At 42.8% G+C, this 15,842-nt stretch overlaps 1 protein-coding gene across 1 annotated transcript in view; it reads left to right on the forward strand.

Annotated features, from left to right (window-relative positions):
- psma5 (proteasome 20S subunit alpha 5) overlaps positions 1-15,842 on the forward strand; it is a 42,715-nt gene that overhangs the window by 13,495 nt on the left and 13,378 nt on the right. The window contains exons 2-3 of the mRNA XM_068007538.1: positions 9,825-9,895; positions 10,124-10,190. Of these exons, the coding sequence (XP_067863639.1) occupies positions 9,825-9,895; positions 10,124-10,190 (138 nt within the window). The remainder of the gene's footprint in view (positions 1-9,824; positions 9,896-10,123; positions 10,191-15,842) is intronic.

The raw sequence follows: 15,842 nt of genomic DNA on the forward strand, positions 1-15,842 counted from the left end.
CATCAGGTGCGAGGTGCTCTCTGTGTTGCTGAACTTGGCACAGGTCTGGCCCATACCTCGCTCGTGCGCCGCAACAGTCACACGAGCCGTTTTCCACTTTATCTGGAGATCAAAAATGGACCGTGTCCGCAGGGACACGATGTACAAATTTCCAGAGAAAGGGGGGAAAGGCGCGCCCAATGTGGCCCTCATCTTGACGGCCGCTTTTGTGTGCAGCTGCATCAAGCTCTGCGTAGATCCTTGGTATGCAAACACAAAGTGTCATTACGTGCTGAGGTTCTACCTGTCCCCGGTGTTGAGAAGGACGGGTCTGGCCACTCTGCCACGGAACGCTCTGTCCAGTTGGACCGTTCCACCCCACCTGTCCTTTGTGGAAAAGTTTATGCAAAAGAACACCTTTGACCACAAGGCGATCAGCAAGTGGTCCGCACGTAATGTCCTCGAGACCCTGCAGGAAAAGGAGATGGTGGATCCTGTCAGTTGGTTCCCCGAGCAGACTGTCAATGTCATTTGGCAGAACACCTCATTGCCAGAGCTTTCAAACAAGCACCAAGACCTAGCTTGGCTGGTGGTGAGAAGGGCCCTTCCCGTCAGATCCTTCATGCACTCCCGGACTCTCAGCGCCACCGCGCGCTGTCCTAGTGGAGGCTGCGGTGGAGACGAGACCGTCACCCATCTCCTTCTGGAATGTGCCTTTGCAAACGAGGTCTGGAGAGAGATGCAGTGGTATCTGTCCAGGTTCGTCCTGAGCAGTTCCGTAACACAGGACTCTGTGCTCTATGGGCTGTTCCCAGGGACGCACACCGAGACGGACATCAACTGCTGCTGGGAGACCATCAACTCGGTGAAAGACGCCTTCGGGTCTGCCCGAAACTTGCTGGTCTTCCAGTGCAAGGAGCTGTCCTCGACCGAGTGTTGCAGACTGGCACACTCCAAGGTCCAGGACTACGTGCTCAGGGACGCACTGAGGCTGGGTGCGGCCGCCACACAGGCTCTGTGGGGAAAGGCAACCGTTTAGAGCCTTCCTGCCATTGTATACCGAGGGGCTGCAATCGGAAAAAAAACCCTCGGGCAGAATGTAAAATTCAAATTGATGTAATGTACCTGTAATGAATCTGTAATTAATAATCTGTATTGAGAGTAATGCAATGAGGCACCCTAGAGTGTCATGAACTGTAATTATATACAATGTGTTCATTGAACTGTGCTTAATGTAACCTGCAAATTGTATAATCTGTATTGTGTACGTTTGCAATGTGACATGACAACTGTATTGTATGTATTGCTGCAAATTCTATGAATAAAGTATATATTTTTTTAATCTCCCTATGGGGTAGGGGGAGCGGGGTGAATTATCACCAGGTGCTTCCTCAGGGCTGGCTCAAGAACAGCATTAGCAAAAGTCTAGGTTGCCTGTTCACACTCTTAACCACAGAAGATATTTGTTCAGAAGGCAACAAAGAGAGAAAAAAGCAGGAAGTGAATTGCACTACCTTCAGTATCAGTGATATACAAGGATCATGCTCCATCACTATGATGCTTAGGTTGTTTTCTGCTAAAAAATAACATTTGTGTTGTAGACTGTTGTACTACTGCAATTTTGTAATGGCACTTCTATTTGCAATAACATATTGGCTGCAGTTGAGGCTATAGCAGTAAAATGTTGACCTCAAGGCTCATTAAATAATTGCAATTGTGTTAGAATTATGATAAACTATCACAAAGTAAATAGGGAGAGCGAAGGTCATTTGGCCTATCTTACCTCATCTGCCCAGCAGTTTCCCTAGCAGAACATCCAACCTTCTTTTACCAGAAATCCAATGCAAGTGTTAATCTCTCTTTGTGTAAAAAAAACTTCTTGCCATCAGTCTTTCACCAGTCTGAATCTATTCCCTCTTTCCTTATTTTCACAGTTTACCTTGAAGTAGTGCTTCAGATTTACTATAGGGTTTGATAGTTTTCATACCCCTATAAGGTTCCCTCTCAGTTCTTTTAAGCTAGATTTTAACTATTGGGCAGCTGACTGGCGGAGAACGTTGGCTGGCCACCCTCTCCCACCGGTGGGAGGATCAGGTCCATGTTGAGGGCAGGGCCTCATTACCATGCCGCTGGTGAGCTGCGGCCAGCAAGTGGGCAACACATGTTGCTTGCTGGCTCTGGGCCGGCACAATATCGGGCGGCCCGGAGGTCGACTTAACCAGCAGGAAGGTACGTCAGGAGGGATCCCAGTGCGATAGCAGACCGTATTATTCTTGTAGTGGCTGGAGGACAACTCCCGCTCCTCCTGGCCCCACAAATATCATTTTTCGGGCCTCTTCAGCTGTAGTGCCAGGTTTTACTGAACGGATCATCCTCGTTCCACCAGTAGGCAGTTATCGGGGTGCTGTGACCGTCATGGGACCCTGATTTTCATAGATTCATGAGACTCCTGCCTGAGTCCACCACCTCCATTTTAACTCTGCAACCGCACCTGATAGAGGGAGTGGAAATTGTTGAAAAGGAAAATCGGACTGTTTCTATAATGGGCACCTGACCTGCAATGCTAATTTTACATTCCAGCGGTAAGTAGAAAATTACCCCCTATAACTTAGTATGTTCTTTGCTTTGTTGAGTTCTGCGCCACAATGCTGGTAGATATTAAGTGCCAAGTCTATTAACACTCCTAGATGTTTTACAATTGCAGGTATGTGCCACATGTATGAGTTCTGGGGAGATTCTGTTATAGGCTTTCCATTAGGCTCCATAACACCTGAGGGAAAAGGTAATTGCTCCCGGATTTTCTCTGCGGTGGCATCACTCTGACTTTCTTGGTCTTCGACAGAGCTGGTGCTGCTGATGCACCAGCCACAAACACACTAGTGACCCCCATTCTCGTGATTTGGGATAGGGCCAGCATTACCCAGAGTGGGTAGTGTTTGGGCCTGCTCTGCCATACTTCCATTGCCGGAGCAGAGCCCTCTAGAGTTTTTTCCATTTTTAGTGTCAAAAACTGGGAGAAAATCTGGATCAGGGTGGGAATTGGACCTAAAAAAAGCCCCAGGTAAATTTGGAGAATATCAGTGTTTATTTGGAACACGGCCAGAAGTCAAAAAAACAAAGACTTTTAACAAAGTTTAAACTAAAAGACAACCCATGAGTATTTGCACAGTTCATAGACAACACTTCTATGGGCATCAATGGCAGTTCCCAAAGCTCTGACAAGTGTGTGCACTGTGCATCATACAGATTAAAACAAGCCTTTGATACTGTAGAATGTTCTTACAAGAATATTCCTAGGCACTGTTCTCTCTCCAGATTTGTTAGGCAAGTACATTCTTTGGTATGGTCCATCAATATGCTTGCATCAGAGCCCTAAGCTCTGGAATTTCCTCCTAAACCTCTCCGCCTCTCCGCTTCTCCATCCTCCTTTAAGACGCTCCTTAAAAAATACCTTTGACCAAGCTTTTGGTTATCTGTCCTAATATCTCCTTACGTATCTCGGTGTCAAATTTTGTCTGATAACACTCCTGTGAAGAGCCTTGGGACATTTTACTACATTAAAGGTGCTATATAAATGCAAATTGTTGTTGTTGTTGCAGGCCAGAGACCATGGATGGAGCTAATTTCTGGCCATTGCGTGTCAGGTTGGTCCTGAGTTTTCAGACGAAGTCATGACTCAATCTCACTGGGCCTTTCTGGATTTAAGTTACACTGTTCAGCATCATCATCAAACACTTCACATTAGTCTCTCAGCAGCACTTCAATCTCACCTGGTTCTTAGACTGGTACGAGAAGCCTCATTGTTATCAGCCAGATATTGTGACTCCTCACATCTGTACATATATACATTTCTGTGCCCAAAGGATGCTTCAGGCACATTTGTGCCAGTTTGATCAGAATTATCATCTCATTAATTTATTACCTAAAGTCTCAGAGAACAATTGTTGCTTAAAATCAGAACTCACCTTAATTCTCCATTGAATCTGGTGCTAAAATCCAGGTCCTGTAATGTGTACGCATCACATTCATGATGTCTTCATGCACATTGCATGCTGTATGTGCTGTAATGCAGCACACAATGTGCATGAAGACATTATCAATGCAATGTGCCCACATCTCAGAATCTGATTTTCAGCATGAAGAACAAGAGAATTACAGATAGAATTTGGGGGTTTCTTAATGACAATTAGGAGAAAATTGGTTTTACCAGTCCACAAACCTGAAAATCATGGAATTTATGATAGAACTCAATAAAAACCAGCTTTAAATATGTCATACTCTTTCCCTATCTGTGCTGCCTCTTAATTATGCTCCAAGTATCATTTTTCTCTGAGTAATACTGTGCATGTGTGCAACTGATTATTGTATTTTGGTTCCTCTTCATATCATAGGTCTCTCTCAGGGTGTGGCTTCAGGAAGCACTCACAGGGGAGACAAAGCTGAGGGGGCAGTGCCTATTGCCAAGGTTACTACTGATCCACACCTAGAATCTTAGACATTAGATTTATTAAATGAGGCTGGTTCTGACAGGATGAACTATTCAGGGTCAATAGAAGTATGTAGAATAGGTGGCTAAAATCTGCAAAAACTAGCACCAAATTTTACGGACTAAATTTTTTCACTGACTGAACAGGGAAAATCTCCACCATATGCATGTTCTTTCCTATAATCTTATCAATGAAACTCGGAATGTCGCTTCAATAACAAAAAAAGCATGAATACTGACAAAACATTTACATTAGGTATCAAGTATGAACTTAATCATTAATCTTGGCGTGTACATAATGGGTGGAAGATTTCCGCTGCTTGCCATTGAGTTAACAAAATGTACAGATACCAGGAAGAATTCCTTTATTTGGTATTAGTAGCAAAAGCATAAGAGGATTCTTTAAAAAAAAATAGGATTTTGTAGAAGTTGCAATCGGATGAAACCTCCCCATTCTGCTTACCATGTCACTAAGGCACTGTGGCCCTAGAAAACCTTCCCCCATTTTTGTTATACAATGCCAATATAATTAATAATCTGGAAGGGTAAAACAGACTTTCTTGTGGGGTCTACTGCTCACTTATATCAACTGTCAATGTAAACAGAGTAAAAAGCTTTTATTTTATCTTGGCCCTCATCTGCCTGCAGTGAGAGTGCACAGACTCTATATTCATTGAGGCGGATGTCCATTTAAAACGTTGCAGTGCTAGGGGATTTTGTATTTTTTTTTAATTTGAAAATTAGATTTTCAGCTGCAGCTGAGATGAATTCTGTGGGGATTGCTGATTTATGTGAGGATTCACAATTTTTGTGAGTTTGTGCCAGAATGCACATCAAAGATTTCAGTTAAAGTGGCCCAAAATGTTTATGCAGAAGTAAATCTTTTCCATCATCCAGGGTAAATGACATAAATAACCTTTAACAGAAGAAGCTCTGCCACAAAACAGAAAAATTCCCACTAAAAGCTAGATTCACATGGGGAAAAAGAAAGCTCATCAATGTTGAAAAAAAATTGTAAGAAGGCCAGGGAAAGGAGCTTCTTGGTTCTTCTGCTAAAACTCATTTGGAACACAACTTGCCTTTGTGTTCTCAGCAAAATCGTAAAAACATAAAAGACTATTCGGAATGTGAAAAATGCAACTGTTGGTTCTATGAAATCTATTCACCGTCAGAAAAACCATTGAAGATCGGGCACTAAACATATCACCTACAGGAAGGTCCACTCCAGCCAGGTTGATGTTGCTGATTTTGTTGTAATACGGGAAAAGGGATTGAAATACATAGAAGTTACAACGCGGAAACAGGCCATTCGGCCCAACCAGTCAATGTCAGCATTTACCCTCCTCGCGAGCAAATAGTTCTAATCACATTTGCCCACCTTGTTCCCATATCCCTTCAACCCTTTTCCCTTCATCCACCCATCCAATCAAGAATTGAATGTTGGCATAGTTTCTGCGTTAGCCACTAACCCTGGAAGTGAATTTCACAACTCCACAAATCTCTGTGAAGAAGTTTCCCCTGCCCTCTGTTGCAGCTTGTAAATTCCCAGAATATACTAGGCTGAAAAACAAGCTAGCAATTTCATGTCTGTATAGTTAGGAGAAAGGGGGTTCCCACATACAATTAATAGAACAAATCCCACTAAATGAGGAAATGACTCTTCCTGTACTTTTATGAAACAGTTAAGAGGTACAGTATGGTACACAATGGCAACAAGCAGAAAAGGTATCTTGCGCCACATGTTGGCGGTAAACAGTACTACAGTTTTATTTACTTTTTGAAAGTTTTCCAGATAAGGTCAAAACAACCCAAATAATGCAACAAAACAGAAAAACAAAAAACTGGGCATTATGTTTGCAAAAACATCCAAGAAAATGCACAGTGGAATGGCAGTTACTTTAACAATGATTTCAAAAACCTTGTAAACAATACAGTACTAGAGTACTTTAAACCGAGGGTGGATTTTAACTTGCAGAGGGTTCCTGGTAGGAAACCGTCCTGTGCCCCAGAGGTAGCAGGAGGCAATAGCAACTTTAATCGCCAGACCTCATTTATATGCCGCCAGTCCACATCCCACTTGTTTGAGGCACAGAGTGGCTGCCGGCAGGGGAAGATCAGTCAGCCAAGTGCACCCTCAGCTTGCAGGTAAGTAGCGAGGAGGAGCTTTCGGGAGGGAATGGTGGGAGTCTAGGGAAGGGGAGGCCACGATTTTCCATGTGGGTGCCGAAAGAGCTCTCCTGCTTCTCCTAGAACCACACAGAACTTTTTTTCATTTACCCAAAGGGCCTCTTCATCCTTCCCACCAGCTGCCGACCTGCTTCATCCTGGCATGAAAGTTGCGGCAGCTTCCCCACTCAGGCCCAATTAAAATGCCATCAGGGTCCTATTGACGTCATAAGACCCCGATTGCCATTCATGGATGAGTCTAACAGATAGTATCAGTAATAGTGGCCATGAAACTACTGGATTGTCGTAATACCCATCTGGTTCACTAATGTCCTTTAGGGAAGGAAACCTGCTGTCCTTACCCGGTCTGGCCTATATGTGACTCCGGACCCACAGCGATGTGGTTGATTCTTAATCGTCCTCTGAAATGGCCTAGCAAACCACTCAGTTGTTCAAGAAGGCAGCTCACTACCACCTTCTCAAGGGCAATTAGGGATGGGCAATAAATGCTGGCCCTGCCAGCGACGCCCACGTCCCATGAACGAATAAAAAAAAGTGCCTCATCCTCCGCCAAAACCTGTTCACCCGTTCCATTCCGGCCAATCGGAAAGAGTTAAAATTCCCCTGAGTTTTTTTCTGGGCTTGATTCTTCTACATTTTTCTATTACTTTCTTTGGTACCTTGCTAAAATAAAGAATCATTTCAAAATGTTAATAAGTTTAAAACATGAAGAAACAAAAATCGAGTCACATCGAGTTACATCAAGTCTACAGCACAGAAACAGGCCATTCGGCCCAACTGATCTATGCTGGCATTTATGCTCCACAGGAGCCTTCTCTGACCCCTCTTTATCTAAACTTATCAGCATACCTTCTATTCCTTTCTCCCTCATGTGCTTATCCAGCTTCCCTTTAAATGCATCTATGCAATTTGCCTCAACTACTCCTTGTGGTAGCGTGTTCCACATTCTTACCACTCTTTGGGTAAAGAAGTTTCTCCTGAATCCCCTATTGGATTTATTAGTGACTGTGTTATATTGCTGACCTCTAGTTTTGGACTCCCCAACAAGTGGTAACATTTTCTCTATGTCTACCCTATCAAACCCTTTCATTATCTTAAAGACCTCTATCAGGTCACCCCTGAGCCTTCTCTTTTCTAGATAAAAGATCCCCAGCCTGTTTAGTCTTTCCTGATAAGTAGACACTCTCATCATCTTTGTGAATGTTTTAAAAGGAACATAAAGAGTAGGCCATTCAGCCCCTTGAGTCTGTTCCACATTCTATTAGGTCATGGTTGATCTTTATCTCAACTTCATTTACACATCTTTGCTCCATGTCCCTTGATACCCTTACCTAACAAAAATCTATCGCTATCAGTCTTGAAAATTTCAATTGACGCAGCATCTCCAGCCTTTTGGGGGGAAGAGAATACAAGTCCAAAGCTATGCTGGGAGCTCATGCTAATTATTCAAATATGCTGACCATACAAAATTGGTCAGCGAGCTATGGGCTGGCTTAGGCCAACCAGTCACCCATTCCTATATGGTATTTACCGGGCGATGGAATAAATAGACAAATTTACCTGCTTGTGAAGTGCTAAGTTCAATCAAAGGGAACTTATTGGTGGCTCATAAACTTCAGGGTCCAGGTGAATAACTAGTTTTCTTTCCTTTTTAAAAAAAAAGATTGCTTTGCATATTTAACAACGTGTGGCACTCTGAAATTAGCATCTAGAGCGTGACAAATACATGCTAGACAGAAAGAAAGAACTTGCACTCCTCCGGATGTCCCAACGTGCTTCACAGCCAATGGAGTACTTTTGAAGTGTAGTTGCTGTTGTTATGTGGGCAAATGCACCAGTTAATTTGTGCAAAAAAGCTCCCAGAAACAAGAGCTTTCGAGAATTATTACAAACACATCTGCAATTCCCCCAGCCATTTCTTTTAACACCCCAGGGTAGAAACCATCTGGTTCTGGAGATTTATCTATCTGAAGTCCCATTATTTTCTTCACCATCATTTTTTAAACTTATATTAAATTCACTAAGTTCCTTCCCTTGACTTATTTTTAGATTCCCTTGTTTGTGGGAAAGGCAATTAAAAGCTGCAACATTGTGGGTTGGAATTTCTGTTCCTGGAGAGTTTTTCTGTTTATTGCGAATGACAACCTTTATTTAAAAAAGTCTGACACAAGTTAGCATTAGCCTGCATGTCTGAAGTGACTGATAGGAAGCGTACCTTTAAATTGTATATTGGAAATATAATAGATACATCCTATATATAGTTGAATTAAATAAGATTCCATATATTTGGGCAAGAATAATTTTACTATGATTGACAACAGGATCCCACTTGACTTGTTCCGTAAAGGGCCTGGCCAAGGTGGCCATCTGCAAGTCCAGACTAGACACGGCCCAGGTGGCCCTGGAGAAGGAGCACGCGGTGTCTGCCGGTACGCTTGAGGCCTTCCACGGATGATGGGCACCGCAAGGACTGGAGTGCATAACAGACAATGACAATAATATTGAATTTTAATTTGCTTTTGCAATTGATGTGTAAAGATGACAAATTTATACCTAACCGCCCCCCTTTTTTTAATAGGGGCATAACTAAAAAAAAAAGATTTGTACTGTAATGATATCAAATGTTGCTTCATAGTGTTGGAATTTAATAATATAAATCCTGAATGACATGCACAGTAATACTGTGCGGGAGCGGGGGAAGAATAAGAAGAGCGGAACTAAAGTTCTGAGTTGCGGTTGCCCCTCCGGTAACTGGATTGTGTTACACAGCTGCTCAGCTCATTCATTTTAGGTTTGGCTTCGTGTTTTTCCTTTACCCACCCCTCACGGATACGCTTTCCAGTCACTAGGTGTTTATAAGGGGGAAGGGGGTTTCAGCTTCAGCTGAAAGTTGCCCGAGCTCACTCGGGCCAAATGAAACGCGCGGCTTCAGGTCAGGCTGCTGTGCGGCCCGTGGAGCAATTGACAGGAGCAACAGCCAATCAGAAGCTGGGTCTTGCGGATAAAGCCCGCCCCGGAACACTCGGGCGACCAATGGGCGTGCGGAATGGGCTGGACTGAGTGGCGCATGTCGAGTTGCGGCTTTATTCGGGATCGGAGCTGTGGCCTCGGGCTCGGTTTGTAGATTAAAGTCAATAAAGTTACTGAAAGGCTTTGGTTTGGTTTATTCCAGGTTATTCACCCGAAGCTCGCTCTCTGGACAAAATCACCGACAATGTTCATTATCAGATCTGAGTATGACAGGTCAGTTGCAGCTACTGTGGTTTTGCTTTGTCATTTTGGAGCAAGGCCTCTGCTATTTAAAAAAAAAACTTAGAATTAGACTTTTACTGAGATAAGTTCACTAAGGATAAAATAATTGAATGCTTTTAACATATTTCTGCGTTACTTTTCCTTTTGAGTAAATGATTGCTATTGTATATATTTATATTTAATACATTGATCAGTTTTTGGTTTCACTTTCGCTTTCAGAGGTGTCAACACATTCTCTCCAGAAGGCCGGTTATTCCAAGTCGAATATGCTATAGAGGCTATTAAGGTATGTTTTTCCAAATATTATGGTGTATTTAGAACAGGTGATAAACCTGCAGGGGTGTTCTAATGTGAGAATACACATAGCTAGAAAATTATCTTACTAAGCATACATTTTTTAAAAGTGTGACATTATTTAATGGGTAAAATTTGGCTATTCCAGCTGTTTTGTAAGTGCACTGTGTAAGCAATGGAGCTGATATCCCTTTTCTATTTAGCATGTTTTATTTTACCTACTGAGTTATAAAATTGCAAACTTTTCCTAACTATTTTGTAGCAAACCATGTTTCTGAGGCTGAAAGTTTCTGGTCACATGTATGCTGAGAACCAACTGGGACTTTAAAAGAATTGTTAAACCTTTAAATTCTGTCAACATCTTGATTGAAACTTAAGTTTATCACTTTTAAAGTCGGAATGTTTGGCAACTTGTCAAATAGGTGTCCCAACCGGTGACGCAGCACTCTCTTGCTGCTGAGCTGGAGCATCGGCTCTACTGAAGTGGGGCTCAGGCCTGACTTGAGGCGAAAGTGCTCATCAGTGAGCATTCTGCATTGCAGAAGCTGCCTGAGTCTTCCAGGAAACGAACTAAATAATCATTACTGAAATGGCACATTCCCTGAAATAATTAAGGCCTGTCCTCGTGTGGGTGATCAGCTTACCTCAATTAATAATGGATGGTGTTAAGCAGCTTCCTCCAGTTTCTGCTGGCATATGTGTCAGTTGTGGCTCAGTGGTAGCACTCGCGCCTCTGAGTCAGAAGGCCGTGGGTTCAAGTCCCACTCCAGAGACTAAATCTAGGCTGACACTCCAGTGCAGTACTGAGAGAGTGCTGCACTGTTGGAGGTGCTGTCTTTTGTACGAGACGGCAAACGGATGCCCTATCTGCCCCCTCAGGTGGACGTAAAAGATCCCATGGCACGATTTCGAAGAGGAGCAGGGGCGTTCTCCCCAGTGCCCTGGCCAATATTTAACACTCAACCAATGTCATTAATGCAGATTATCTGGTCATTATCTCATTGCTGTTTGTGGGACCTTGCTGTGTGCAAATTGGCTGCCACGTTTCCTACATTATAACAGTGACTACCCTTGTAAAGTACTTCATGGACTGTAAAGCACTTTGGACATCCTGAGGTTGTGAAAAGAACTATATAAATGCAAGTTCTTTTCTGAGTAATTTGTGTAAATAAGAATGCTATGCTTGCGGGGTTTATTTTCATCTCACCAAGACCACCTACTTCCACCTCAGTAATATCGCCCGTCTCTAACCCTGCCTCAGCCCAATTGCTGTCGAAACTCTCATCCATGCTTTTATCACCTCCAGATTTGATAATCCAACACTCTCCAGGCCAGTCTCCCATCCTCCACCCTCCAATAACTTCAGCTCATCCAAAACTCTGCCCATATCCTAACCTAAGTCCTGTTCATCCATTAACCATCACTCCTGTGCTCACTGACCTATGTTGCTCCTGATCTCCGACACCTGCAATTTAAAATTCTCAAATTTGTGTTTAAATCCCTTCATGGCCTTTCTTCTTCCTATCTCTGTACGCTCCTATAATCCTTTGTGAACTCTGTATTTCTCTGACTGTGGCCTCTTGTGCATACCTCCCCACCATTGGCAGATGTGTCTTCAGCCGTCTAGGCCATAAACTCCGGAATTTCCTCTTTTAATCTCTCCACCTTACCCAACTTCTTTAACCAAGCTTTTAGTCCATCCTCCTGATATAAGACCATAAGAGATAGGAGCAGGAATAGGCCATTCGGCCCCTCGGGCCTGCTCCACCATTCAATGAGATCATGGCTGATCTGATTTTTACATCAACTCCACTTTCCCGCATTTTCGCCATATCCTTTGACTCCCTTGCTGATCAAAAATTTGTCGAACTCAGCCTTGAATGTATTCAATGACTCAGCTTTTTGGGGTAAAGAATTCCAAAGATTCACGACCCTCTGGGAGAAGAAATTCCTCCTAGTTTCTGTCTTAAACAGGCGACCCCTTATTCTAAGACTATGCCCCTTAGTTTTAGATTCCCCCATGAGGGGTAACATCCTCTCAGCATCTACCCTATCGAGTCCCCTCAGAATCTTGTATGTTTCAATAAGATCTCCTCTCATTCTTCTAAACTCCAATGAGTATAGACCCAACCTGTTCAATCTTTCCTCATAAGACAACCCTTCCATACCCGGAATCAACCTGGTGAACCTTCTCTGAACTGCCTCCAATGCAAGTATGTCCTTCCTTAAATAAGGGCACCAGAACTGTACGCAGTACTCCAGGTGTGGTCTCACCAGCACCCTGTACAGTTCTGGCATGACTTCCCTGCTTTTATACTCCATCCCCCTAGAAATAAAGGCCAATATTCCATTTGCCTTCCAGATTACCTGCTGCACCTGTATGTTGACTTTTTGTGTTTCATGTACGAGGACGCCCAGATCCCTCTGTACTGCAGCATTTTGTAGTATTTCTCCATTCAAATAATATTTTGCTTTTTTATTTTTCCTCCCAAAGTGGATAATTTCACATTTTCCCACATTATATTCCATCTGCTAAATTTTTGCCCATTCGCTTAACCTGTCAATATCCCTTTGCAGACACTTTGTGTCCTCATCGCAACTTGCTTTTCCACCTATCTTTGTATCATCAGCAAATTTGGCCACAAGACACTCTGTTCCTTCATCCAAGTCGTTGACATATTTTGTAAATAGTTGAGGCCCCAGCACTGATCCCTGCGGCACCCCACTAGTTACAGATTGCCATTTTGAAAATGACCCTTTTATCCCGATTCTTTGTTTTCTGTTAGTTAGCCAATCCTCCTTCTTTGGCTTGTTATAAATTTTTGTCTAATTACGCTTCTGTGAAGCGCCTTGGGATGTTTTTCTACCTTAATGGCGCTATATAAATGCAAGTTGTTACCTGAACCCTGAGTTGAAATTATTTCTGTCACGTCACTTCCATCTGTAATGCAGTTTTTTCCTCGCTTCCCTCCTTTCCTGAAGCTGCTAACTTGCTGAACTAAAGTTCCATTGTGTCATCGCCTTCACAAGCCTTGCTCAAGTGGCCATTCTTCAGCTTAATGATCTAATTGAATGGCGGAACAGGCTCAAGGGGTTGAATTGCCTATTTCTGTCCCTATGTTTTATGAGTAAGCCCCATGTAAAATAATGTAATTGATTACCAAGAGTAATCTTGAGTATTATCTGTACAATAATAACCAAGTAAACAGCAGTCAATGTTGATTCAGAAGGGGAAGATCCCATCTGACCGAGCTCTTCCACTCTATTTGAGGAAATGATGCCCCAACTGGAATATGGAGAGTCCTTCGATGCAGGGTACCTGGACTTCCAAAAAGAATTTGGCAAAGTTCCATATAAAAGGCTATTAGTTAAACTCATAACTGTGGAGATTCATATTAAACGCTGACCATCGGAGTACACAATTGTTCCTTAAATGGTTCCAGAGTTTTCACCTCAACTACTCTATCTGAAAGTCAGTCACTCTTGTGTAAAGAATTTCCTGATATTAGTCCTAAATCTACTTTTTACTAGCTTAAACCAGTGACCGTCGCAATTTAATTTAAAGTAATATTCTGGATTTACCTTGCCATACCTTCAACTGGGCTAAAGAGCCTAAGTTTCTTGAATCTTTCCTCATAATTCAAGCCTTTGATACTAGGGCTCCGTCTTGTGGCTCTTCTCTGCATAGCATACACTTGAATGTCTTGGTGACCAGAACTGGAGGCAGTATTCAAGTTGCAGTCTGTCCCGAGCACTATACAGTTTAACCATAACTTGCTCTGACATGTATTCTATGTAGGTCAACATTCCATTGGCTTTGCAGATTGCTGCACCTCAATGAGGGTATGGAAAAGTAAATAGACAGTGTAGTTGAGGTAAAAACCCTGGAATCATTGAAGAAACAATTGGATGCTGCCTCGGTTTAACGTCTTATTCGAAAAATGGCACCTCCAAAGGTGCAACACTTCCTCAGTACTGCACTGAAATGTCAGAATAGATTATGGAGTGGTGTTTGAGCCTATGATCTGACTCGGGTGAAAGTGCTGTCACTAAGCCAAAACTGACACTGTGTTGGTTATGAATTAAGAATACTGCTCAATGCCTGTGGAGGAATTTGAAAACAAGGATGCAAATTTTAAAATGGATGCGTTGCTGCAACTGTAGCTAATGTAGATCAACGAGCACAGGGTGATGGGTGAATGGGATGAAGAAACAGAGAGGGTTGATGAGGGTAGTGCGGTTGATGTTGTGTATATGGACTTTCAAAAGGCGTATAATAAAGTATCACATAATAGGCTTGTTCACACAATTAAAGCCCATGGGATTAAAGGGGCAGTGGCTGCTCGAATACAAAATTGGCTTACGGATAGAACGGTGAACGGTTGTTTTTCAGACTGGAGGGAAGTGTGCAATGGTGTCCCCCAGGGGTGGCTGTTGGGACCATTGCTTAATATGACCTGGACTTGGGCATAATTTCAAAGTTTGCAGATGGTGTGAAACTCAGAAATATAGTAAACAGTGAGGAGGATAGTAACAGACTTCAGGAGGACATAGTCAGACTGGTGAAATGGGCAGATACACGGCAGGTGAAATTTAACGCAGAGAAGTTTGAAATGATTCATTTTTGGTAGGAAGAAGGAGGAAAGGCAATATAAACTAAATGGTACAATTTTAAAGGGGGTACAGGAACACAGACACCTGGGGGTGTACGTTCACAAGTCTTTGAAGGAGCAGGACAAGTTGAGAAGGCTGTTAAAAAGGCATACGGGATCCATGGCTTTATAAATAGAGGCATAGAGTACAAAAGCTAAGAAGTTATGCTTGACCTTTTTGAACAAAAACAACAACTTGCATTTATATAGCGCCTTTAATGTAAGTAAAAAGTCCCAAGGCGCTTCACAGGAGCGATTTATCAAACAAAATTTCACACGAGCCACATGAGATATTAGGACAGGCGACCAAAAGCTTGGCCGAAGAGGTATGCTTTAAGGAGGGTCTTAAAGGAGGAGAGAGAGGCGGAGACGTTTATGGAGGGAATTCCAGAGCTTAGGGCCTAAGAGCTGAAGGTATGGTCGCCAATGGTTAGACCCCAGCTGGAGTATTGTAGCCACACTTTTTAGGAAGGAGGTCAAGGGCTTAGAGAGGGTGCAGAGGAAATTTACTAGAATGGTACCAAGGATGAAAGACTTCAGTTACGTGGAGAGACTAGAGAAACTGTGGTTCTCCTTAGAGCAGAAAGGTTAAGAGGAGACTTGTTAGAGGTGCTGAAAACCATGAAGGGTTTTGATAGACAAATTAAGGAGAAAATGTTTCCAGTGGCGGAAGGGTCGGTAACCAAAGGGCACAGATTTAAGATAATTGGCAAAAGAACCAGAGGTGACATGAGGAAAAAAAAATTTAGACAGTGAGTTGTGATTTGAATGCACTGCCTGAAAGCGTGGTGGAATCAGATTCAATAATAACTTTGAAAAGGGAATTCGATAAATAATTGAAGGGGAAAAAATTGCAGGGATATGGGGAAGGAGCAGGGAAGTGAGACTAATTGGATAGCTCTTTCAAAGAGCCAGCACCAGCACAATGGGCTGTATGGCCTCCTTCTGTACTATATCATTCTCTGATTCTATAATTTTTATAATCAAAGAGC

Source organism: Heptranchias perlo, chromosome 27 (genome assembly GCF_035084215.1).
Source record: "Heptranchias perlo isolate sHepPer1 chromosome 27, sHepPer1.hap1, whole genome shotgun sequence".
NCBI classification, from domain to species: domain Eukaryota; kingdom Metazoa; phylum Chordata; class Chondrichthyes; order Hexanchiformes; family Hexanchidae; genus Heptranchias; species Heptranchias perlo.